This window comes from Leucopleurus acutus (genome assembly GCF_964270905.1).
Source record: "Leucopleurus acutus genome assembly, chromosome: 4".
Taxonomy (NCBI): Eukaryota; Metazoa; Chordata; class Mammalia; order Artiodactyla; family Delphinidae; genus Leucopleurus; species Leucopleurus acutus.
Window position 1 is genome coordinate 140,164,584 of NC_139146.1, and position 25,359 is coordinate 140,189,942.

Consider the following 25,359-nt stretch of genomic DNA (forward strand, 5'->3'; position numbering starts at 1 on the left):
GTGGTTGGGTGGGTTTTTTGTTTGTTTGAGGGCAAGAGGGGATTCAAGATTGTTTTCAAACTGATGTTGCTACTCCAACTCTACCAATTCCCTCAAAGAGATTTTTATTCCAGTCACAAGGTTAAAGTTCCATGTTCACCACTAGGTGGCGGCAACATGCCATCCACAGACTTGGCTGTGTCCAGGTCAGCTAGAGCATGAAGAGCCAGAATGGAGGCAGCAACTGCTGTGGTCAGTTTCCTAAACTAATAAACCCTTTAGAAGGTAAAACTCAATGAAGACTTAGTATAGCCCTTTCAAAAAGATACTCTTGATAAATTGGAACATCTGCTTCCACCAGTAGATTGCTTTCACTAGTGGAGTTGACATTCTACCTCTTGGATAAGCAGAATGAACAATTAAAATAATTTCTACAAAACTGTCTTACAGAAATGTGAGCTACCATTGACTCAAGTTATTATTTCAGGTTGACTACATTTAGAAACATGATTCTCAATCCTGGGTGTACCAATGAATTACTTGGGGATTTTTTTTCCCAGGAGGCTTTCCATATATATGGGTAGAATCCACCCTCTGTGATAGCACAATAAATATTTACTGAATGCATGAGTGAATAAAAGAATACATAGGACAGGTAGGGAGTTGATGAGAACAAAGGGTACTGCCAGACTCTTTTGGCTGGACCATGCACTGGCCTGGAGAAAGCACAGCAAAGCTCCCAGCAGTGACAGCCATGGTGCTTCCAGAAAAGTTGCAGTTTGGGTAGTTGCAATAACCCTGAAGGACCTGGACAGTAACAGACCTTGTCAAAAGTCAGTAGATTGAGAGTTTCCCCCAGAGAATACTGAGCTTATTAATATCTGGCACTAGGACTCTGTATCCAAGTTGGGAAAAACAGCTCATACGTCTAATCTATGGCTGGTAATCCTAGGGCAAATGTTAGCATCCTAGCCCTAAGATTTTCTAAGTATTTGCTTTCTTTGAAGGCTGATCAGATTGGTCCCTGGCTGGCTGTGGAGCAGAGGAGGGCCACAGGGTGTAGCACAGGGTGACCTCTGCCCAGGATAGTATCTTGCCCCTTGGGGTAAGGCTCAGAGTCCAGGCTGGATATCAGAAGCACCTGAGTAGGTCTGTAAAAATTCTGGAGCTCTGAAATAGTACCTGCAATTTGTTTTAAAAAGCCTTTCCTGGTAGGGTGATGCAGAGTCACGGGTGGAAAAAAAAAATCGCTGTGGAGCCAGGCCTCCAGCAAGATCTGCTCTGTAGCCAGAGGGTGCTGACTGTTCCTACAGCACTCAGCTGCCCTGTCCCCTGTTCACACTGGGTTCACACAAGGCCTGATTTCAGTACCTCCACCTTGGCCTGAAATGTTACAGTACTGAAGGCAGACTTGACAGCTCACCTGCTCGTTTATGATCAGCTGGGCACCCTTTTTTTATTCTTAATAGCTGACATTAATGGAACAATCACGTGTATTCTAACTATCCTATGAGATAGAAACTACTATTATCCTTATTTCACAGATGAAAGAATTGAGTCTTACAGAGAAGTCTTGGATAGACCACAGAGCTTAGAAATGGCAGAATTGTGACCAGAACCCAGTTGTTTGAAACCAAAGCTTCTGTTCAGCCAGACCTCCTCCAGAACACATTTCTGTGAGCTCTGATGGAAAGCCTCGTGGAAGAACCTGACTGATAATTATACACATATATATGTAATATAAACAAAATATCAGGAAGCTTGGAAGCAATACTAGTGGAAGTGTAATAACTATTGTATCATTTCTAGATCTAGCGGAAATAGATGCTACCTCCAAGCTGAATTATTGAGAAGAGTTTAATAGATGGTAAGGCTGTGGGCAGGATTTTTAAAAAGCAACAAACAAGAAGTGGTCTAGTACCCTGGAGTGAGTAAGGGGGCTCGGGGTGTTGGGAGGTGGGAGAGGGAGCATGTACTGGGACCAGGAGAGAGACAGAGCTGCACAGAGAGGGCCCCTGACAGCGGCTGTGGCCTTTGCTACAGGGACCCACAGAGAAGCACCTGGGAAATAAATCCTCAACCTGACTCTTTACCTCTTCTTCTGCCTATGATCCCCCCTTGGCCAAAACCCAGCCAGAAGGCAAGAGATTCCATCAACATATCCAATTAGTCAGCCTTCCCTGAGGACAGAGCAGGGTAGAGAGGGAAGCTTGGGGAGCAAACAGGTGATACCCAGAAGATCTGTATGAACTTAAAATATGTCTGTAGACATTTGGGTTGAAAAATGAAAAGTATTACACTCCAAAATAATGATCAGCAATCAAAAATAAACAAAATTATCCTAGCAAGTACCTATTACAATGTGCATTTTAATTACATTATCTTCTTCTAACTTTAAAACACCCCTTCAAAGACATGCCTCATTTACTGGGGCTCTGAAAAATGTGGTAACTTGGTCAAAGTATATGGGTAGTACCTGGCCAAGCTCAGTCTCTAACTCCAAAACCTATGATTTCTTTTTTCACTCTAAAACACTGAAAATGAACCAAACTGCGTATGTATAAGCCAATCATTTTATCTAGAAAGACCTAAAAAGATGGGAAGAAAAAATATAGTAAATATTTTTTAGATGAATCATTGAGTTTTTATAATGGATCATTTAAATATAAAAAAATTATGTTGCTTAGTCTTATCTCATTTTTCTCTTTAAAAGGAACTATTCCAACCCCATGGTGCACTTGAGAAAGTTAATAATTTGTTTTTTCTGATGAATAATTTTAGACCCACCTAATTTGTTTTGTTGACTTTCACATCTCTACTGGGGTAGATGGAGAGAGGGAAGAAGCAGAATCTGCATTTACAGAGTGGCTGTGCTTTAGCATGACCTCAGGTTGGGCTTTTTGAACCAGGATTCAAAAAAAAAAAGAAAAAAAAATAGGGAAGGGAAGAGCCCCTGGGCATTGCTGAAGACTGTCACTTCAGATGCCAAGGAGGCCATCTCCTCTCCTTCTTTCATGTTGGCAGAAATGTGGCCATATCTCTGATTCTCAAGCATATTCTGATATAAAATATTCTGTTTCTCTCTTTCCATAAAGCACTGAAATGTTTCAGAAAATTCCTACATGAGTGTCCAAATTAAGCTTCCAAGATGAGGTCCGAAGTATTAAAGGGAGTGACATCGCCAGCATCAAAAGCAAACCCTTTATTAGACTGTGTTGATTTTTAATTAGGAAAATAAAAGGCACTATATTTGGGGCATAATTAAACCGTTTATTTTTAAGTTAGAAGTTTTTTGTTTTGAAATAATCCAGGGCAAGTTGCAGACTTGTTCTCAGTTTAGTCCTCCCCCACAGGATTATAGCTCAGACTTCATTTAGCCACTAGCTTTTGCATGTTATGCAACCCTGGGTCTTGTCGTCAGTGAGGACTGCCATGCGGCTCCATCGTGTCACATACTGTCATTCCTTGGACCAGAAAAGGAAATCAGGGCCACAGTTCTGCATGTACCAGGGGAGAACCTCCCTTTGCAGTACGGTACACATACACCTGTGTGTGAAACCAGACTATTTTACTACCTGTTGGACCAAGGGCAGGTTATCTGAAATCTTCGATAGCCAGTTTTTTTTAATGCCTTCCTCAAAGCGTCATTGTAAGTTTTCAATTAAAAAAGTCCACGTAAATTGATCATATATTAGTATCTGGCAGGTAGTAGGGTTACTTAAATATTAACTTTTGCCCCTATTTCCAGGGCTATCTCCCTAATATGCCCTAAAATAGCGAGCCATCTGGCATCTATTCTAATGGACTGTGGACCCATTCTGATTAATGGGTGCCCATGCCTTTCAGGTTTGATAAATATTCTGAATATTACATCTGTCCATTATGTTCCTCGTGCAGAATCTATTCAAAGTTATAGTGGCAAGCATTATAAGTTAATATATTATAAAATTATAAATTGGTATCTAGTTTATCAATTCTTCATGGGTGTGATTCAGCCTTCAGAGTCTAATCAAACTTAGGCATACTAATAAAATCAAGTTCTTGAACTTGCAAAGCTGATAAGTTTCTAGACCAAAGATAACCTCGTCACACCACAGCAACCCATGGAGACAGGATTCAACATTCCCCTGGATCTACTCTCTAACCATCTTAACTGATAATGTAAAACACAAGGAGAGGGCTTCCCTGGTGGCGCAGTGGTTGAGAGTCCGCCTGCCGATGCAGGGGAGGCGGGTTCGTACCCCGGTCCGGGAAGATCCCACATGCCGCGGAGCGGCTGGGCCCGTGAGCCATGGCCGCTGAGCCTGCGCGTCTGGAGCCTGTGCTCCGCAACGAGAGAGGCCACAACGGTGAAAAGCCCGTGTACCGCAAAACAAACAAACAAACAAACAAAAGAACAAGAAAAACACAAGGCGAGGCTGGGTGGAGCAGCAGGCACGGAAGTAGCTGATTCACTCTGAGTGCCACATTCTCATTGTGCCAGGAAGAGAGTTCCCTCTGAAAATGGACTGGACTTTTGCAACGGAGAAATGGTCCGCGCCTACTTCTGGTGCTAACATTCTGGAATCTTACTCCATGTTTTACGGAGACAAATCCTGAGGGGAACTCTGGAAGCAAAGCGAGAACAAATCAATGAACCTGACTTAAGGCCATGCAGCGCATCCAGAGCCATCTTTGCCTCCTTTCAAGGCCATGATCCTGGCTTCTGGTCCTTAGGCAGCACGCTTCCCATTGTTGTGATGGTTTGTGGCTTGTCCTCTGCAAGAAACAATCCCTAGATCCACGTCAGTGATGAAGAACTGCCGGGCCTTGGTGCCTTGAAATTATTTTCAACTCGTCCTTAGCCAGATACATGGCAAAACCAATTTCCCTAACTGTTCTGTTTTTTCTTAAGGGGAGCTCAAGAGGGGCACAAAACAACTTGGATTTATACTTTTTCCACAATTCCTGATCTCCTTGAACGGAAATTCTCATCAACCAGCACGCTCGGCTGGTGAGCTGAGCACGATGGAGAGTTTATGTGGAGCAGATGTGAAGCCCTTGCCTTATAATGAAAAATCTGCTCTGGATTCTCTTCCTGGGCAGGGTTTGCATGGAGAGGAAAAGTTTTGAAACTGCCAAGCATCATCTCACACAGCAGTTCTGCAAACTGGCACAGCACGCCTGAAAAAGGATTAGCAAAACCTTCACCTGTCAGGGTGCAGCTGCAGAAACCCCATCTCAACCCTGCTTTCCAGCTTGGCCCCATCCTGGCAGGGCTTGGCATAGTGGAAAGATTAAAGGATGAGTTTCAGCTTGCAGCTGGTTGTTTGCCTTACCACCTGAGTTTGGAGTGTTTGAAAAAACAAAGATCAGAGTAGAACTCCACCCTTAAGGTTTGGTTTGCTAAGGCAGAACAAAAGTCACTGTGATTCTAGTGACTAGCAGTTGTATGCCATTGGGTACTACAATTGCATAACTATTTCTGCTCTTAAGAATGATTCAGCAATAAACGGAGGTCCATTTCCCTGTGCACACAAAGGCTCTTTTCTTACTTTCTTAACCTTAGGGGTATCACTTACTGTAATTTTCATTTACTGAGTGTTTGACAGTTTAATGGGCACTTCTACTACACACAGTACTTCACTTCGGCTTCACAACAAGCCCTGAAGTCAGTATAATTTCCTCTCATTGTGAAAATCAGAGCATTTAGTGTCTTTTCATGAGCACTTACCAGTCACTGATAGAGGTGACAGTCAAACCTTGCTCTCCTGACTCCACTAAGTATTCTCACTCCCCTGCTGTCATTATGAGACTGGGTGATGCGAGTCCTGGCTGAGGTCCATGATAGAAGGCTCTTACTGAGAGTGAGGGATCAGAGCTGTGAGAGAGGAGGGCTGACAACCTGAAGCTAACGTGACCCTGTCCACCACACACACTCACATCACAGCACCTGTGTAGTGATGCAGGTGCACAGAGGGTGACCAGCTCAGCTCCATTTTATTTTTTAGATCAGGTGCTATAAGGTGTCCTGGCTTTAGCACTGAAAAGCCTGTGACTTGGAAACCCCCTCAGTCATGGGCAAACCAGGACGGTTGGTCACCCCCCATATGGATAATATTCTGCCTCTTTGTTTCCACCTAAATATCTGGTAGCACCTCTAGGTTCAGAAGATTCTTAGCCCCAAACTCTTAGGAAATTCTAGAGGCTTCTGGGAACACACAGTGGATCTCAACAAGACAGTTTTTACTGAGCCTGGACTCTGGGTCATTTTGCCCCAAGTGGTTACATTTTAAATATTTTAAAAATCTAAACCCTTGGTTACCAGTGGGAACCAAGTTAATAACAATGATATTTTCTACTAATTATGAAACAGGCAGTATAGGAAGTGCTTTTGATCCTCACTGCTAATCTTTGACACATAATGTGTTATTATTACTCCCATTTTACAAATGTGGTATTGAGGTCATACGTATTCAAGCAAGGCTCCAGACCCTGAATCAGGTGTATCTGACTCCAAAGCCCATATTCCTGCAGCACATTTCTCAAAGTTCTTCCAGGTCCCCTGTACCCTGTCCCAAGCAAATCGGAATTGCATGGCTACTTTGAGATCAGCACCCTTCTTTAGAGGCTCCTGGAAACTCTGGAGTGGAACCAGGCTCACAGTATTTTGGAGATACAGTACCCTGAGAGACTTGGCCCCAGAATGTCACAGAAACACTGTAAAAAGAGTTTACAGGGGAGATTCAGCTGGTAACTTCTCTAAACCAAAAATTAGGACTAACTACATGCTATATCATGAGACATGACCATGAACATTTTTATCTCAACTTTTTTTTTTAATAGGTTACCTTCCAAATTTCAGTTTTTGACATTTTAACATCCAATCAATTCTCCTAGAGAAGGGATTAGGGCCATAAAGGTTTATACAGATATTAAACCTTATTGGACACACTATTTTCTTGTAAAATTTTATTTTTTAGATTAGGTGCTGTAAGATTTTGTCAAGGCCTTATGAAGGAGTTTACCAAATGAGTACTTTTTTGTTTGTGCTGATACCACCCATATTGGTACTCTTTTGCCTTTGTTCATAAGTAAACAACTATTTGTTGCTGAGATAAACTTTGGTATCTTTGGTTTGAAAATTAAAACTCAAAATAGCTGTTTGGTCCACACCTGCTTAACTCTATCTGATAATACCTGTAAGACATGCTGGGTTTCTTCAGTGTTTTGCTGCTAAAAAAATGGTGTTCACAGTCAAGGCTGATCGACTGGTAGTGCTTTTACCGGGTGGATTTAATTTGGCCAGTGAGTTAGAATGACTAATTCTATTTTCTTTTCTCATGGACTTTATTTTTTTTTTCTTTTTCTTTTCTAAAAAAATATTAGCAATCCCACTCCTGGGCACATATCCAGAGAAAACCATAACTGAAGAAGATACATGCACCCCACGTTCATAGCAGCACTATTCACAATACCCGAGACATGGAGACAACCTAAATGTCCATTAACAGATGAATGGATAAAGGAGATGTGGTCCAGGGACTTCCCTGGTGGTCCAGTGGTTAAGAATCTGCCTCCCAATGCAGGGGACATGGGTTCTATCAGTGGCTGGGGAATTAAGATCCCACATGCCGCAGGGGAACTACTGAACCTGCGTGCTCTAGAGTCTGCATGCCACAACTGGAGAGCCTGTGTGCCGCAATTACTGAGCTTTTGCACCACAACTAGAGAGAACTTGTGCACTGCAACGAAAGACCCTGCATGCCACAATGACGATCCCGCATGCTGCAACTAAGACCTGAAGCAGACACATAAATAAATAAACAAATAATAAAAAAAGACGTGGTCCATATATACAATGGAGTATTATTCAGCCATAAAAAAGAATGAAATAATGCCATTTGCAGCAACATGGATGGACCTAGAGATTATCATACTAAGTGAAGTCAGAAAGAGAAAGACAAATACAACATGGTATCACTTATACGTGGAATCTAAAATATGGCACAAATGAACCTATCTGTGAAACAGAAACACACTCACAGACATAGAGAAAAGACTTGTGCTTGCCAAGGGGGAGGGGAGGTGTGGGAGGGATGGATTGAGAGGTTGAGGTTAGCAGATGTAAGCTATTACATATAGAATGGATAAAAAAGGTCCTTCTAACTGCTAATTCTGAATTAGGCATATAGATTTTAAATCGGACCTACAACACTATATTGCATTCAGAGAGATATCTGTGGGCAAAGCTTATACCAGGTTTTCAAAAGAAAGTTTTGTTCATATCTGTTGTCTGAAAAAATATTTCATGATCTGAACAGCTTTGAAGACTTAGAAAACCTGCTCCACTGATTGACTCCACAAGAGTAAAACGTCCTTTGTGTAGAATAAATTTACTTGGAGTCTGCCAGTGCACCCCCAAATAGTGTAAAAAATAAAATTCATCCTGGACACTCTCCTATCAATACAGTCAGTAGATCCAGGAGATTCCAGGATCAGTGCATCTTATTTTAAGAAATAGTGGCTTGAAGTATTTAAACAGCTACTTCAGAAGAGTGAAGCACTTGCCCAAATAAAAGCCCTTTGGCATCTGAGAGCCAGTATACAGGGTGGACTTCTGCTCTGCACTGCGTGCCTTTGTGCCATGCACAACCTGTACAACTGTATGAGACAGCCGTGTATGTAACGGTGATTTGGGTTCAGACCATAATCTGTCTACGTGCAGAGCTAACAAGTTTTACATATCTTACTATCCCCCAAATATCTATAGTTATCCATACCTATATTCTATATACCCCCAACTCCTCTTTCCAAATTTTGACCTTCTATTCCAATTTGTTTACATTTTCTTGGCCTTATTTTCATTTATGTTTAATTACATGTTTTCCACAAACTACATCATGTCTTTGTGGCATGAAGTAGAGCATCAATAAATACACACAGACACATGCCTAAAATCAGCTGCGCCTTGCAGAGCAGCTAAAGAAGCATACAGTACGTTTTTACTGAGTTGTGTTGAGCTGAACTAACCTGACATGTTTTTATATTTCCAGATATAAGGCGGATAAGAAAGCTTTCAGTCATTTTCAATAGGTTTGATTATCCTGTCTTTGTCAGAGCTCTACCCATGGTTTGATCATCATAAGTTACTGTGTTGCTTTTCACAACTTGATCTGCAAATGGTGGGGCTCATGAGCCATTGGAAAGTCTTGAAGGCTATGAGTCATTGCTAAAGGTGGAACTTTTGAGCCAGACTATTTAACTGAAGGCACAAGATGCTGTTATTTACAGCAGACGGAGCCAAACATCAGGCAGAAAAACTCTCTGTTTACTAATAAACAGAATGAAGAGAAAGACAGGATGGGCACCACTGGAAAAGTAAGCAGAACATTTCTGTATCCTCATTATGATCTAATAATGTGGGACTGATTGTTAGAACTTGGAATACCTTAACGTAATTAAATACTTGGGGTTATTTCTTGGGGAATTAAATGCCTTTTGAGCAAGCATACACTTGGTGGGGGGGACACTGGGCTGGAGTTTCAGAGAATGCCAATAGAAACAGGATAAAACAGCGTATTAAGGTTTTTCAGTAAGACAGTGGGGGAAAATGGAGAATGTGGTTTCTATTGACATTATTAATAATTTAATTTCAGGATAGCTGGGCATTTGCGCTGGTAAGCAAAATGTTTCCATAAATTGACTTTCAATAGCACGCATTACATTCACTTCTGTCATAGGGTAACCAAGGTCTCATTCTCAGCCGTTAGAAAAGATTTTCCTGCTGTTGACAATGGAAAAATGCTAATTCTGGAATGCAAAGTGGACAAGAAAGTATCATGCTTTCAAGATTTCTTAATGGTACAGTTTTCATCAAAATACAAGTTAAAGAAATCTTTAAAAACCAAGAATGCATTGTAGGTAAAGTATGTTTATTCTTTTAAAACAGAGTTGGCATTAACTTAGAAATAGTTTTGGCACTTTTTTCATTTGCAGGTTGGTCAGTATAGTTGCTTGCTTGAAATGGGTATGCCAATTGTTTATAGTGTTAGGTGCTTTCATTTGTTTGTTTTGTTTTTGTTTAAACAACTTTGCATTTAGCCTACCTTAAGGTTTTGGAAAGATAAAGATGACACTTGAAGTCTGGGTGATGTGACAAAGTGAGGAGGCCCTATGATGTTAGAATTTGAAATAATTCTTCCTGGAATGGAATAGAACTAGAATAAAAGCATTCTAGTTTGGGTCAAGGACCCAGCAAAACTAGCTTAATCGGGGAATTAATTTTGGACTTTAGAAGCTAGCAACTCTACCCATAGAAATTAATGAATCTTAGGGTTGGAAGGAATCTTAAAAATTTGCAACTCCATCCAACCAACAGATGCTTGAGTTCTCGTTGTGCTACCTCTATAAAGTGGATATCTAGCCATTATTAGAATATTTCCAAACTGCTAACCTAAAGGCAGCAGTTTCCAGTTAAAATTAATGATACAGTATATAATTTAAGATATAGCATAAAAGCTATACTATTTTGATATAGAGATATGCATGCAATAGTGTGGTTTGCATTAGAGTTCTATATTGCCCAAGTTGCTTTAGGGTTTCAGTTGAATCACAGGAAAGGAGGGATTCTCTTTGCACTGGGGATTGCTTTTTTCTCTTTTTATAATAAATGTTTTCTTTTTCATTAAAAAAGTAAAAGATGATTGTTTAGTTTGCTAGGGCTGCCATGACAAAGTACCACAGAATGGATGGCTTAAACAACAGAAATTAATTCTCTCACAGTTCTGGAAGCTGGAAGTCTGAGATCAAGGTGCTGGCAGTAACTTCTGAAACCTCTCTTTTGGCTTGCAAATGGCCATCTTCTTTTTGTGTTTTCACATGGTCTTATCTCTGTATATATCTGTGTCCTAATCTCCTCTGCTTATAAAGAAACCAATCATATTGGATTAAGGACCACCCAAATGACCTTGTTTTAACCTCTTAAAAGACCCTATCTCCAAATACAGACATTCCGAAGTACTGGGGGTCAGGATTTCAACATGTGAATTTTGGGGGAACACAATCCAGCCCGTAACAATAATCATTCCAGAAAATTTGGGTAATCAGAAAATATGAGAAGAAAAAATCAACAATTGTCTTATATCTTACAGACTACCATTGATTTTTTTAAATTTCCCTCCTTACATTTTTCCATCCATATTTTATGTAGCTGTACTCGTACAATATATAAATATTTTTATCCTATTTTTCCAACTTAATATAAGCATTTTCCAAATTTATAACAATTTATAAACTTTTTAAATATCTAATTTCTAGATTTACAGTTCATTTACTCATTTCTCTATTATTATCTACATATTTGTTTACACATACTGTTTACATATTTCCCTTTATAACTAGTGCTGTGATGACCTCTAATATATACTAATATTTTTCTGAATTTACAATTTCCTTAAGTTAGGTTTTTTTAAATGGAATTACCTGGTGAAAGTGTCAAAATATTCTTAAGTAGGGTACAAAGTTTTAGTTATACAAGATGAATTCTGGAGATTTAATGTATAGCATAGTGATGATAGTTAACAATATTGTATTGTATACTTGAAATTTGCTGACAGGACAGATCTTAAATTAAACCTTAACACACACACATGAACAAACACATGAAAACACAGTAGTAACTAGGTAGAGGTAATGGATAAGTTATTTAGCTTGATTGTGGTGATCTTTTCACAATGTATACATATATCAAAACATCAAGTTATATTCCTTAAACATATACAATGTTTATATGGCAAAGATATCTCAATTAAGTTGCTAAACAAACTGTGACCACCCACAGGAAAAAAGAACCATTTTAGTATCCTGATGTATACTGAAAATTATTTTCCAAAGGTGTTGACATGAATGACACTGCCCATTTCACCACCCCTTTGACAATACGTAAGTAAAAAATCATTATCGGGGCTTCCCTGGTGGCTCAGTGGTTGAGAGTCCGCCTGCAGATGCAGGGACACGGGTTCGTGCCCCGGTCCGGGAAGATCCCACATGCTGCGGAGAGGCTGGGCCCGTGAGCCATGGCCGCTGAGCCTGCGCGTCCGGAGCCTGTGCTCCGCAATGGGATAGGCCACAACAGTGAGAGACCCACGTACCGCAAAAAAAGAAAAAGAAAAATCATTATCGACCTAACAAGAGAATTACCTCATTACTTTTATTAAAAAAAAATTTTATAACCAAGGAAAACAAACACTTCACTACATATTTACTAATTTGTATTTTCCTCTTTATGTTCTTTGCGTGTATCTCCAGGTATTGAGTAAACTATGTGGGAGGGCAGAAGAGGTAGTGGAAGTTTTAATGCTTTCCCTATCAATTCGATTATGCATTGTATATATCAAAAATGTTAACTCGTCATTTTTGCTTTAAGCTTTTTTCCCTCAGACTACTTGCTTGAATTACTTACATTTGGAAGATTTATTTACTGTGGCACTGTGATCCACTCATACTCGCTCGCCTCTGTTGAGATCTGTAAGCCTGCTGAGCTGTTCCTACATGAAGACACTTACACAAGCTATTCTGATTGTCTGGAACACTCATCTACTGAGCCCTTGTGTAGGTGCTTCATTAACATCATTCTCAGATTAAAGATAACCCACTTGCTCAAAGAAGTTTTTTTTTTTTTCTGTCTCCTCCATCTAAGCAGGAACCTCCTTCCATTATCCAAGGCTACATGATTGCTTCATTAACAGTATGTGTCCCAAATCTCAAATTCTTATTATACCTTTAGTCTTCATTAGACCACAAGCTCCAAGAAGGTATGGACCAAGTCTCTATTCACTACAGTACTTAGCAAGGAGCCTGGACATAGTAATGACTTAATAAATAATATTTGGAAAAAAAGAGATGTATGAATGAATAAGGAAAGGGATGTCCAAATATGTGGAAGAATAAAAAGGTGAGGAGCTTGTGGAAAATACACATATGGGCGTTGAAGTAGATTTATCCCAGACATAGGTTCAAGACAGGTCTCAGATCTATGAACGTATAACATTAGCATGCATGTACATGTCAATGACATATGTTAGTAACCACTTGCTTTTAAATTTCTTTGGAAAATCTTGGTGCTGGAACATTCTTCGAGACCTTCCACTAAGAATTTTCTACCAAGATAGAGGTGAGAGAAGGGACATTGGATATGGTTTTATGTTAGTATTCTAAGTTTTTTATTGTACTTGATATATTGGTACCATATTAGTACTTGGCTAATATATTATTAACCAAGACATTCTCCACTTTTAGGTATAATTTTTTACAGGAAGCTATAACTTAAGGCAAATTACTTGAATGAACACATATTCTTGCCTTTGCCTATTTGAAGATAGGTCAAACTTACAATATGAGGATGTGTTGGTGTCCCCCAAGGTGCTCTTTTGATTTGATGATTCACTAGAAGGATTCATAAAACTCAGAACAGTTATTATACTCATAGCTACAGTTTGTTACAGTGAAAGGATACAGATTAAAACCAGCAAAAGAAAAAGCCACATAGGGTAGAGTCCAGGAGAGACCAGGTACAAGTTTCCAGTTGTCCTCTCCCAGTGGGGTCACATGGACAGAGCTTAATTCTCCCAGCAACAATGTGTGACAACACATATTAAGTGTTGCCAACCAGGGAAGCTCACCCAAGTCTGGTGTTTAGGATTTCTATTGTGGGAACAGTCATGTAGGCACACAGCACACACAGGACTGACCTCAGCTACTCAGACTCCAGTAGAATCAGGATGGATCAAAGCCCCAGACATATGAAAACAGGCATTCACCGTAAGTCACACTGTTAGCATAAACTATCTGGAGTAGCCCAATGTCTCAGATGTACAAAGACACTCTTAGTGGACAGGATATTCCAAGGACTCAAAAGTTATCTCCCAAGAGCTGGTTAAGGTCCTAAGGTTCTTTGGGATAGTGAAATTTAAGTATTTATTAAAGATCATGAAGGGGATCAGAAGAGTAAAGAAAAATAATACTAAAAAGTGGAAGCTGGGCTTCCCTGGTGGCGCAGCGGTTGACAGTCTGCCTGCCGATGCAGGGGATTCGGGTTCGTGCCCCGGTCTGGGAAGATCCCACATGCCGCGGAGCGGCTGGGCCCGTGAGCCATGGCCGCTGAGCCTGCGCGTCCGGAGCCTGTGCTCCGCAACCGGAGAGGCCACAACAGTGACAGGCCCGCGTACCGCAAAAAAAAAAAAAAAAAAGTGGAAGCTTACTATATTTTAAAATACAAAATAATAAAATATTATTTTAAATAATAAAAATTTTTAAGTGACCTAAAATTGACACTCTTGTTTTAGACTATAACTTTCTTCTATAATAATGATATGGATAATTCACTATAGATATTAATCTCCAGTTCCCATTCTGTAGAACAAGAAGGTTGGGAAGGAAGAGAAGTTTTTTTGGTTTTGGTTTTGGTTTTTCAGGTGGGGGGACATCTGAAGTTAGCAAGAGACTGGGGCCATGATCCACTTAAAGGCTTAGAGTCAGGGTGACATGAAGGTCAAAAATTACAACTTTCCAGATGGGTGATGGAGTCCTAGGGAGAAGTCTTTAGAGGCACAGTTCCCAGGTGGTCAGAAATATCACACTTCAGGGCCACCACAGCCTACGTCTTGCTAGAGATTAAATAAGGAAGGCTGAAAGAGGTCCCAGAAGACAGTGCTAGAATCATAAAATTCTAGACTTAGAATTCAACCATCAACAAAAAATTCCATCTCAGATCTAGATAATAAAGCTAGCAGATAAACTAGTAGAAAAGGCAGAGAACGCCCAGTTTAGTTTCTGACATAAAATGCTGACCACAAAGAATCCATCAATAAACTTTGCTGCATAAATGAGTGAATGACTGAATGATACTTGAGAGAATGGCCACACTAACTTCAGAGCTCCAAATTCAGGAAATGAACTGAGGGGTTAGGATGCCGTAGCTGAAACTACAGCACCTCTGTACCCACTTAAATATCTGCTTATAAATTCAGACATTTCAAAACACATGCACACATAGACCTCCACACACAGGCTGTTTCTTCAGGTAATTCCTGCAAAGGAAGACAAAACTGGAGAATCAGGACATATGGCAACACACCCTGCTCACACATAAGCCTTTGCATGTGAAAAAGAAAAAGAAAAAAAAAAAAAAAAGAAAGGAAGAAAGGGAAGAAGGGAGGGAGGAGAAAAAAGAAAGGAAAAGAAGACAAAAATGATCACAATAAGTTCCATACCCTTTTTGTGGGTTTCCTGGTTTTCAGGTCTCCCTGATCCCTGCTATGAAACAGGATTAGGACTCTACTAGCAGGAAAGTGAGTTTTGGCTAGAACCTCCTTTAACATAGCACAGTACAGGGTAAAAATCTCCCAACTGATTTAACTACATTTCCTTCCTGGAGCTACACATGGATCATCTAATTGCAACATGGAAATTCAACTTCCATGAAAAAACAATTTATTTACAAATGATTCAGAGTTATGGTTATTAAGAAAATGCTAGTTAAACCAAATCTAAAACAGATTTAGCATGGTTTTGTGTAGAAGAGTAATAGAGATCCAAGTGCTTATTTAATCCTGTTATGAGGTTAGATGAGGTTATGGGTGGTGGCCAAAAAGGCTGCAAAAGCTCCCACAACAAAGGCCTGAATGATGTAACCTTTTATCAAAGGTTTTCATTTCTCTGCAAAATACTGATTTTGTTCCTTTTCTGTTCTCAGACATTCTGCTGTTTCTAGCTCTCTTTGTGGCATTCTCATGAGAACAAGTCATCCAGTCCTAATAACTCATCATAGTGATCTTCTGAATTTTGTGTTCTAATATTGGAGATACTTTGCAGGTTCCACCTTTTAACCCTAGGTCTAACATTTACAGGAACTTGTCTCTCCACAGGTCACCCGTGGTTCAACTTGTGTGGCCTTTGGCCTGGGAAGAGTTGGCCTTTTGGTCATCATGGGCTGTAAGTCAGCTGGTGCATCCAGGATCATTGGGATTGACCTCAACAAAGACAAATTTGAAAAGGCCGTGGCTGTCAGAGCCACTGAGTGCATCAGCCCCAAGGACTCCACCAAGCCCATCAGTGAGGCGCTGTCAGAAATGACAGGAGAGGCTTCCCTGGTGGCGCAGTGGTTAAGAATCGCCTGTCAATGCAGGGGACATGGGTTTGAGCCCTGGTCCGGGCAGATCCCACATGCGACGGAGCAACTAAGCCCGTGAGCCACAACTACTGAGCCCGTGAACCACAACTACTGAGCCAGTGCACCTAGAGCCCATGCTCCGCAACAAGAGAAGCCACCGCAATGAGAAGCCCGCCCACTGCAATGAAGAGTAGCCCCTGCTCGTCACAGCTAGAGAAAGCCTGCATGCAGCAACGAAGACCCAAAGCAGCCAAAACTAACTAAATAAAATTAATTTATTTAAAATAAAAAAGAAAAGAATTGACAGGCGACACTTTGGGCTACAGTTTTGAAGTTATTGGGCATCTTGAAACTATGGCGAGAGCCAAGATTAGAGGAGCCACACAATACCCAAACTACCTTGAACGCACAGGGTAAACTCATTTTCCACAGCTTTACTGAAAGCAACTACCTGTTAGGCAAAATACCTGGTAATCATGAAGCACTTGTGCCTAAAAAGTCAAGCAAAACTTATGTGCGGGTCTGCTTGACCAAAGTGTATCATATCATACCACTCTCATGTGATCAGACTGCCAGGGGGGGAGTCAACCAACCAGGCAAATTGCTTAAGTGTTAATCTACTTTGTATGTATGGCTTTTTTGGCAACAGTGATTCCATCTCTTGAACGTTAGCAAGTCAAACAGCACAAAGTGACTCTCTGGAGACAGAGAAGGAGGAGATCCAGGGGCGAAAGGAACTATTCCAAATTTGGCAGTCTCTTCCCTCAAAACCACGATGTAGCCAACTTCTCACTCTATACCTGAGTTTGCTTTCTCCTTTCTGAATTCTCTTAAAATAGGAGCCTTCAACTTTTTAAAATACGCCTCCCTTGTGGCAGTCAGTAGCACCAGACTTCCATTTAAATCTGAGAAACGGGTCAGATCTCCTGGATTGGAAAGCCCCAGCCTGGGATAAGGTAGGGAGGGAGACTTGGAAATATGGGACAAAGTCAATTCTGCTCACAATTGACTAGGAGACTAAATTCGCTCTAATACTTTTGGTACTTTAGGAACAAGTAGTCTTTAATTTACCACTGTTTTCATTCCCCCTCCCTAGTGTCACTTAGAATTATTCCATAGCAACAAATACCATGTTTACACAGCCAATATGCAACACTGAATATTGCTATGGCCTACTGATTTCCATATGATACTTTAATGAACATTGGTCTCTCAAAAATGCCAACATCTATTGCTACAACCTACCAAGTATTCAAAAAACTATTAATGAATGATTGGATGGGTGGATGACCAGAAAATGTGGGGTTAGTCTCAGAAATGTAACCAAGAAAGGGATTCCTTTGTCCCACATTTTAGTATTTGATTTAATTTTCATACTAAACTTCAAAATAACTGGATTAATTGATTCAGTATAGGTAATTTGATTTAGTTCAAATGGCTTTCCAAACCTTATCTGAAGTGATGATATTGGTCTGAAAATATAGGAATTTCTCCCTGCATTTTGGTCCATGGTAAACTGAAAATGCCATGAACACTGACCACATTAACTTCTACTTTCTGCCTTAAAGGACAAATGTATGAACGAGTTTAATTCATGACTAAAATTGTGTTGAGAGTGTTTTAAAGCAAGCAGAGGGACTTCCCTGGTGGCGCAGTGCTTAAGAATCTGCCTGCCAATGCAGGGGACACGGGTTCGAGCCCTGGTCTGGGAAGATCCCACATATGACGGAGCAACTAAGCCCATGAGCCACAACTACTGAGCCCGTGAGCCACAACTACTGAGCCAGTGCACCTAGAGCCTGTGCTCCGCAACAAGAGAAGCCACTGCAATGAGAAGCCCGCGCACCGCAACGAAGAGTAGCCCCCACTCACCACAACTAGAGAAAGCCCACGTGCAGCAATGGAGACCCAACACAGCCAAAAATAAATAAATAAATAAATAAAAAGAAAGTTTGGGAAAAAAAAAAGCAAGCAGAAAGAAAAGGCATGTGGGCCTAATTTCACTTCATGACTTGGAAACAAAACCAACTACTGGAACTGCAATCGTATGTAGGGCATTTCTGAGCCCATGACATATTATGAGACATGAGAAACCAAGAGTCTCCCTCATTCTAAACTCAGATTGATGCCCTTGCATCCTGCAGCATGAACTACGGGGTCTGCGTGGTGGTAGGGGCTCCTCTATCGGCCGAGATACTCACCTATGACCCAGTGCTACTCTGCGCTGGACGCACACGGAAAGGATGCGTTTTTGGAGGTAAGAATGGCAGAGCCTTATTTGTTTATTGTCAGTCTCTCTGCACTCAATGAGAGGATTCTCATGCTTCCTGAGAGCAGGGACTGGGTATGTTACACCTCTACCCTATTCCCAGCCCCGGAAACAGTGCCTGGTCCTTAGCATACTCCCAAAAGACATTTAGTGAATAACTGAATTTTACTTCTAATTCCTGGGTGATCCATAATCTCCCCACATCACACAAAGAGTCAAAGCGAGGAGGCTCAACTTGTAGCTCTTGTGTAGTTCTCAGTTCAAGTCTTATTTCCCTGAAGGAGCCCTCTCTAAAGAATTTCATCTGTACCAACCAGCCTCTCATTTTTTGTGCACCAGGTACTGTGGAAAGAGAACAAGGCTTGGCCTCACATTAACCGTTGTCTGTATCTTTGGTTACCTTGACAAGAGCTGTACTAGCCGAGTGCTGAGTGGGCTCAAGAGAAAATGGGAGAAGAGGAAGTGGAGCAGTGAACTGTAAAGTGGTTTCTCTGTAAAAGGAGCAGAGACAGGGGGTAGCTAGAAGTTGTGGGGGAAATAGAGGTTCCTCATGGGGTTTTTGCCTTTGTTTCTTAAAATGGGAGAAATACAGCTCATCTGTGTGCTGTTAAGGATAGTCCCGTATGGGGAAAAGGTAATAATGCAAGAGAGAGAAGGAACAAAGATAATAACACATAAAGATCATTCAGTAAAGTCTAAAGAGAACATGTATGCTTACTTACAGGTTGGGAAAGCAGAGATGATGTTCCAAAACTAGTGACTGATTTCCTGGAAAAGAAATTTGACCTGGACCAAGTGACAACCCATGTTTTCCCTTTTAAACAAATCAATGAAGGCTCTGAACTGCTCTACTCACATCAAAGGTATCTGTTTTTTATAGTTCTCTTGTCTCCTCCCCATAGGTCACTTTTTAAATTTAGTATTTATAAATGCATCTGTTTCCTTCATATTTTATTTCTGATTATCTTATGTAGCAAGATTGATATAGCTGATTACTTCTTCTTCATAGACTTATTATGTCATCGTCTTATATCAACCAATTTTTTAAAAAACCTCTGGACTTCATTCTTTTATACTAGATTGATTTCATCTTGGCTATTTTTATTTCAGCACAAAGCTGCTCACTTCTTCAAGTAATGCCACAAAATTTCCTTACTTTACAGTTTTCAAAGTGCTTTTTAAAATGTGTTTTCTTCTGATCCTTGAAGGTTAGGTTTTGTTTGCTTGTTTGTTTGTTTTTTAACTTTTGACCTCCTTCATCTATTTCTCCCACCCAATACTCCTGCTTCTGGAAACCACCAATCTGTTCTCTGTATCTATGAAGTTGTTGCTTTAGATTCCTCATACAAGTAAGATCATACAGTATTTGTCATTCTCTGACTGACTTATTTCACTTAGCATAATGCCCTTGAGGTCCATCCATGTTGTTGCCAATGGCAAAATTTCATTCTTTTTATGGCTAAATATTCCATTACACACACACACACACACACACACACACCACATTTTCTTTATTCATTCATTCATCCATGGACACAGGTTGTTTCCATATTTTGGCTATTGTAAATAGTGCTGCAGTGAGCATGGGGGTGCATGTATCTTTTCAAGTTAGTGTTTTTGGTTTCTTCAGATAAATACCCAGAAGTAGAATTGCTGGGCCACAGAGTAGCTCTATTTTAATTTTTTTGAGAAACCTCCATACTGTTTTCTATAGTGGCTGCACCAATTTACATTCCCGCCAACAGTGCATGAGGATTCCCTTTATCCACATCCTCGCCAACACCTGTTACTTATCTTCTTGATGGTAGCCCTCCTAACAGGCGTGAAGTGATATCTCATTGTGTTTTGATTTGCATTTCCCTGATGATTAATGATGTTGAGCATCTTTTCATGTGTCTCTTGGCCATTTGGATGTCTTCTTTGGAAAAATGTCTATTCCGACATACACCTTTACTTAGTCAAGCAATATTAATAACTTAATATGGTCACTTTGAAAAATAGTTACTAGCTGTTATCCAAAGAAACATAAATTCTACTCTTAGGAATTTTGTTTCAAATATTACGTTAAGGCAGTGGCTTCTATATTGACATTTATAAACCTAGGCTCTTCAATTTCCATCGACTTCCACACAGCTCCACTTGAATGTCCCACTTGCATCAACTTCACTCAAAATAATGCCTCCACCAGTACATCTTATCTCAGCAAATAATGCCACTTATTCTGCTTTTACAGACTAGAAGCCAGAGCATCATGTTTGACTCCTTCTTCACTCTTGCCTACAACATGCAAACTGATGCTAAGCTCTGATAGTGCACGGTCCACTTTCTCGTCCAGGATTCTCCCTCTCATTGCCCATGACTGTTACCTTAGTTCAGTCCAGTAATCTCTCACCTGGACATGTTAACACAGTAGCATGATAATATGTCTCCTGCCTTCTGTATATTACCGTATTAGCCAGGCATTCACTAAGCTGCTAAAACTCAAGTTGCCCCCAAATATCAATGACTTAGCATGGTTTTGAAAGCCTTTACTATTGGACCACAACCTACTTTGTTAATATACCCAGTTATTCAACAACTGAGAATTTAACACCCACTCTATCACAGCCTGTGTGCTAGGCTCTGGAGATAAAGTAAGGGAGCGGGGCTCACCTACTTTTCTCCTTGGCACCCAGAAGTCTAAGCACACTGGATTATCCTTCCTGTTCACACCTTCCTAGCATATTCATGCTTTCCCTTCAGCAAGGAAAGCCCTTTCCTCTTGTCAGCCTTTGCAATTGTACCGATGCCTCAAGAGTCAGCTCAGATACCTATATGCATATACTCATATACCGATTCATTTTCTTTCTGGTGGGGACCTCAGGCCCAGAAGGATTTCCAGTAACAGAATTTACCTGAAGTTTCCTAACCCAGGCAGAAAGGACAATTGTATAAAATGTTCTTGTTTGGAAGGTGTGGAAACAAATCACTAAAAACCATCATTTTACACTTCAGCATTCGAACTGTCCTGACATTTTGAGATTCTAAGTGACAGAAGGTCTGTGTCACGTGATGGTGACCTGGGCTTCCCTTTTCATGTTTCCTCTGCTGTGACCATGGATCTGTTTCATAAATACAAGCAGAAGTACAAGATTTGATGAAGATATATAATCTTTATGAAATAAAGATTTAGTGTCTTATGAGGACCTGGGAATTAGCAGGGCGTTTAGGTCAACAATATTAAAAATATTAATTTACATGTTCTAAAGCCATAATTGTATATTTTGAGACATATATATACACACACCCACACACAAACACACAATTGGATTTTTTTGTTGGAATAGAGATTTTTGAAAAAGACTTTTACCCACCTGCCACCACTTAGAGCAGACTTAGCATATAAAGATATGGTACGTGTATTTCCTACAGTAATATTAATTTTATGGATAGTGTTTAACACATTGTAACCTTTCTTTTTGGATGTAAATATTTTTAAAAAGCATTTGTTACAAATTAACTTGGATTAGGTTTTGAAATCAGCTCATTGCATGGTACAAGTTACTTGATTAGTTTAGAAAAGAAATAGTGAAATATAAAGGAGGGGCACACTTTAAATGATTAACTTTAAGAATCATTTTATAACTAGATGAACCTGAAAAGCATCCTATAAGGGGTCATGAGGCTACTTGCCAGCATACATTGACATTTCAGAAAATGTCTTTTTGTAATACTACTTAAATATAAAAGTGCAGCTAGAATCATACTGTAATATATATACTAATGTTCAGTTCAATAAAGTAGAATTATAAATCCGTAAGTCCCACTTTACTTAGTAATGACTCATTTAACCAAAAAATGTTTTCAATTTGGTACGACTGCACTGGCATATCTAGCTATATCTATATATATGATATACTTAAAATTCTTAATAAAATTTAAATGTTTTATAAAACGTTTTGTGGTGATATATTTTGTTTGAAGAGTGCAGTTTTATTTGTTATAAAGCTTTTATTGACTAAAGTAAGGTGCCTGAAAAACATACAAAATACTTCATAAGAAAAATAAGTAAGGTGGGCATAGCAGAAATAGGAGGTTTCAATATAAGGTTGTCATATAGCTTGGACAGTCCTGCCTTGGGAGATTGCAAAAGGTCCAGGTAATTATGAGTCACTTTTACACAATGAATATTTCCCAATGAAAAGTGGCTTGAACTCAAGGGGTAAAAGGTCTCTTTACCAGTTTGTTGGTCTGCTTAATCTAGGTTCAAAATACAAAGCAAAACAAAAAACGGAAGAAATATCTAAAAAGCATATGAAATCCCTTCATCAAGCTGTTTAGGTATGGCAATTCTCAAAGCACTTATAAATAGTCACAGTTTATTAGAAAAAAAAATATACATATATGCATACACACACACACACACACACACACATGCAATCTCCACCTAAGCATCATTCAGAGACATTTCCCTCATCCATTGGCAACATCTATAGTTAGGACCCTATGACCTAATTAATGAAGGAAAACTGACCCCCCAAAAGCATTTTTAATCCATATGTAAAATGGGTTAATGTTTATGTACCTTATCTCAAATTTTGAAAATACTTATTACATAAGGATACCTAAAGTTATATACAAATATAGTTACATCAGAAGAAATAAATCCCAAAAGGAATAAACATTTATATTCTCAGATCACAGTTTTTGAAATGAACTCCACTTTATGCCTAGAGTTTCTTATCAATTATATAATGTATATAATCTTATCTAATATAATTATAATATAACATTATATAATATAATCTTATCAATTATATTTTTTAATCATTATGTATGTCACAGTTTTATAGTAATATAAAATTTACTACTATAATTTACTACCTCACAGCGGAGACCTCAGGGAAACATAATTATTACTATTAATTTTATTATGTTTTGATTCATTCTGTTGTTGGTTCTAGATTTTTTTTTGGTTTCTTTTTCTTTATTTTTTTGTTTAGTTTTTTTTATTTAGTCTTTTGGGATCTCCATGTTTTATAACATATTTTTATTTTTTTACACATTTCTATTTTTACTTGGCTTTTCTGTTGTTCTGTGTTTTTTTCCCTAATTTTTTTCTTCCTCTTTTTCTTTAATATATGTTTCTCTCTCTCTTTTTTTTTATATTTCCATTTCTACTTTTCTGTTGTCCTGTGTTTTTTCCCTTTTTATTTTCTTTTATTATTATTTTTTAAATCATTTTTATTAGTTAGTTCTGTTTCCTTGCTTCATTCTTCAGTTGGCACACTGCTTTGGATTTAGTTTTTAGGTTTTGTGTTTTTGATAGTTTAATTGTAATTCTTTGATTTCGTTTTTGAGTTCTTCTATTTGACTGGTTGTTCTCTTGCTTTTTGTTTTATGTGGTTCTGTTTTTGTTTCTTTTGTGTGTGTGTGTGTATTTCCTTGTTTCTGTATTTGTTTGATTTTGTTTTTAGCATTTCTCTGGGGTTTTGTTTGTCTTTCTTTTTCTGTAATATATTTTCTATTTTATTTTTTTATATTTCTATTTCTATGTTGCTTTTCAGTTGTTCTGTCTTCTTTCCCCTTTTTCTTTTTCTTGTTTTTTAAATCATTTTTGTTGGTTTCTTTTGTTTCTTTGCTTCATTCTGCAGTCGGCGCTCTGCTTTGGTATTGTTTTTTGGTTTTATGTTTTTGTCAGGTTTTTTAATTGTTTGATTTCATTCTTAGGTTCTTTTGTTTGCATGTTCTCTTGCTTTTTGTTTTATTTGGTTCTGTTTTTGTTTCTTTTTTGTAAGTGCATGTTTCCTTTTTTCTATTTTTGTTTGTTTCATTTTACTTTTTACCATTTATCTGGGGTTTTGTTAGTTTTCTTTTTTTTTTTTTAATCCCTTTATTGCTGGGATGAGTGACTTGTGGGGTCTTGGTTCCTGCACTGGAAGTCAGGCCTGAGGCTCAGGGCTGGGAACACCAAGTCCAGGAAGCTGGACCACTAGAGAATTCCCAGGCCCAGGGAAGATTAATCGCCAAGAGCCCTCGCGGAAGCCTCTAACTGAATCCAGACTTGGCTCCACCCAACTGCCAGCAGCTCCCAGCGCTGGATGCCTGACACCAAACAACAAACAAGACAGGAACACAAACCCACGCATCAGCATACAGACTACCTACAGTCATACTAATCTCACAGACAACCGAAAACACACAACCTGACACATCCCTGCTCATCGGAGGGAAAAGACTCAGCTCCACCCAACAGAACGGAGGCACCAGTCCCTCCCATCAGGAGGCTTACACAAGCCACTGCACCAACCTCACCACGAGGGGCAGAGAGCAGAAGCAAGAGGAACTACAACCCTGCAGCCTAGGGAAAGGAGACCTCAAATACTGTAAATCAGACGAGATGAGAAGACAGAGAAATGACTTGCAGGCAAAGAAACAAGATAAAAACCCACAAGACCAAATAAATGAAGAGGAAATAGGTAAACTACCTGAAAAAGAATTCAGAGTAATGATAGTAAAGATTATCTAAAATCTCAGAAATAGAATAGAGAAAATACAAGAAGCGTTTAACAAGGACCTAGAAGAACTAAAGAGTGAACAGAGATGAATAAGTAAGGAAACACAAGCTTTAAATGACACAATAGACCAGATAGATTTAATTGATATCTATAGGACATTCCAGCCAAAAACAACAGAATACACTTTCTTCTCAAGTGTACATGGAACATTCTCCAGGATAGATCAAATCTTGGCTCACAAAACAAGCATTGGAAAGTTTAAGAAAATTTAAATTGCATCAAGCATCTTTTTCTGATCACAGCACTATAAGACTAGATATCAGTTAGAGGAAAAAAACTGTAAAAAATACAAACACGTGGAAGCTAAACAATATGCGACTAAACAACCAAGAGGTCACTGAAGAAATGAAAGAGGAAATCAAAAAATACCTAGAAAAAAATGACAATGAAAACACGACAACCCA

At 39.3% G+C, this 25,359-nt stretch overlaps 2 protein-coding genes across 2 annotated transcripts in view; one reads left to right on the forward strand and one right to left on the reverse strand.

Annotated features, from left to right (window-relative positions):
- The window catches only part of LOC309961160 (uncharacterized protein C4orf17 homolog), a gene marked incomplete at its 5' end in the record, with an annotated part of 53,620 nt that overhangs the window by 11,502 nt on the left and 16,759 nt on the right, over window positions 1–25,359 (reverse strand). The gene's annotated exons all lie outside the window — the stretch shown is intronic.
- On the forward strand, window positions 198–21,417 carry LOC309960749 (all-trans-retinol dehydrogenase [NAD(+)] ADH7-like; the record flags this gene model as incomplete). The annotated part of the gene is made up of 9 exons (XM_082837680.1): window positions 198–264; window positions 4,874–4,972; window positions 5,065–5,335; window positions 9,702–9,822; window positions 15,885–16,081; window positions 16,423–16,486; window positions 18,251–18,386; window positions 19,123–19,261; window positions 21,393–21,417. 9 exons carry the CDS (start codon window positions 198–200, stop codon window positions 21,415–21,417), a joined length of 1,119 nt encoding a protein of 372 aa, XP_082693806.1.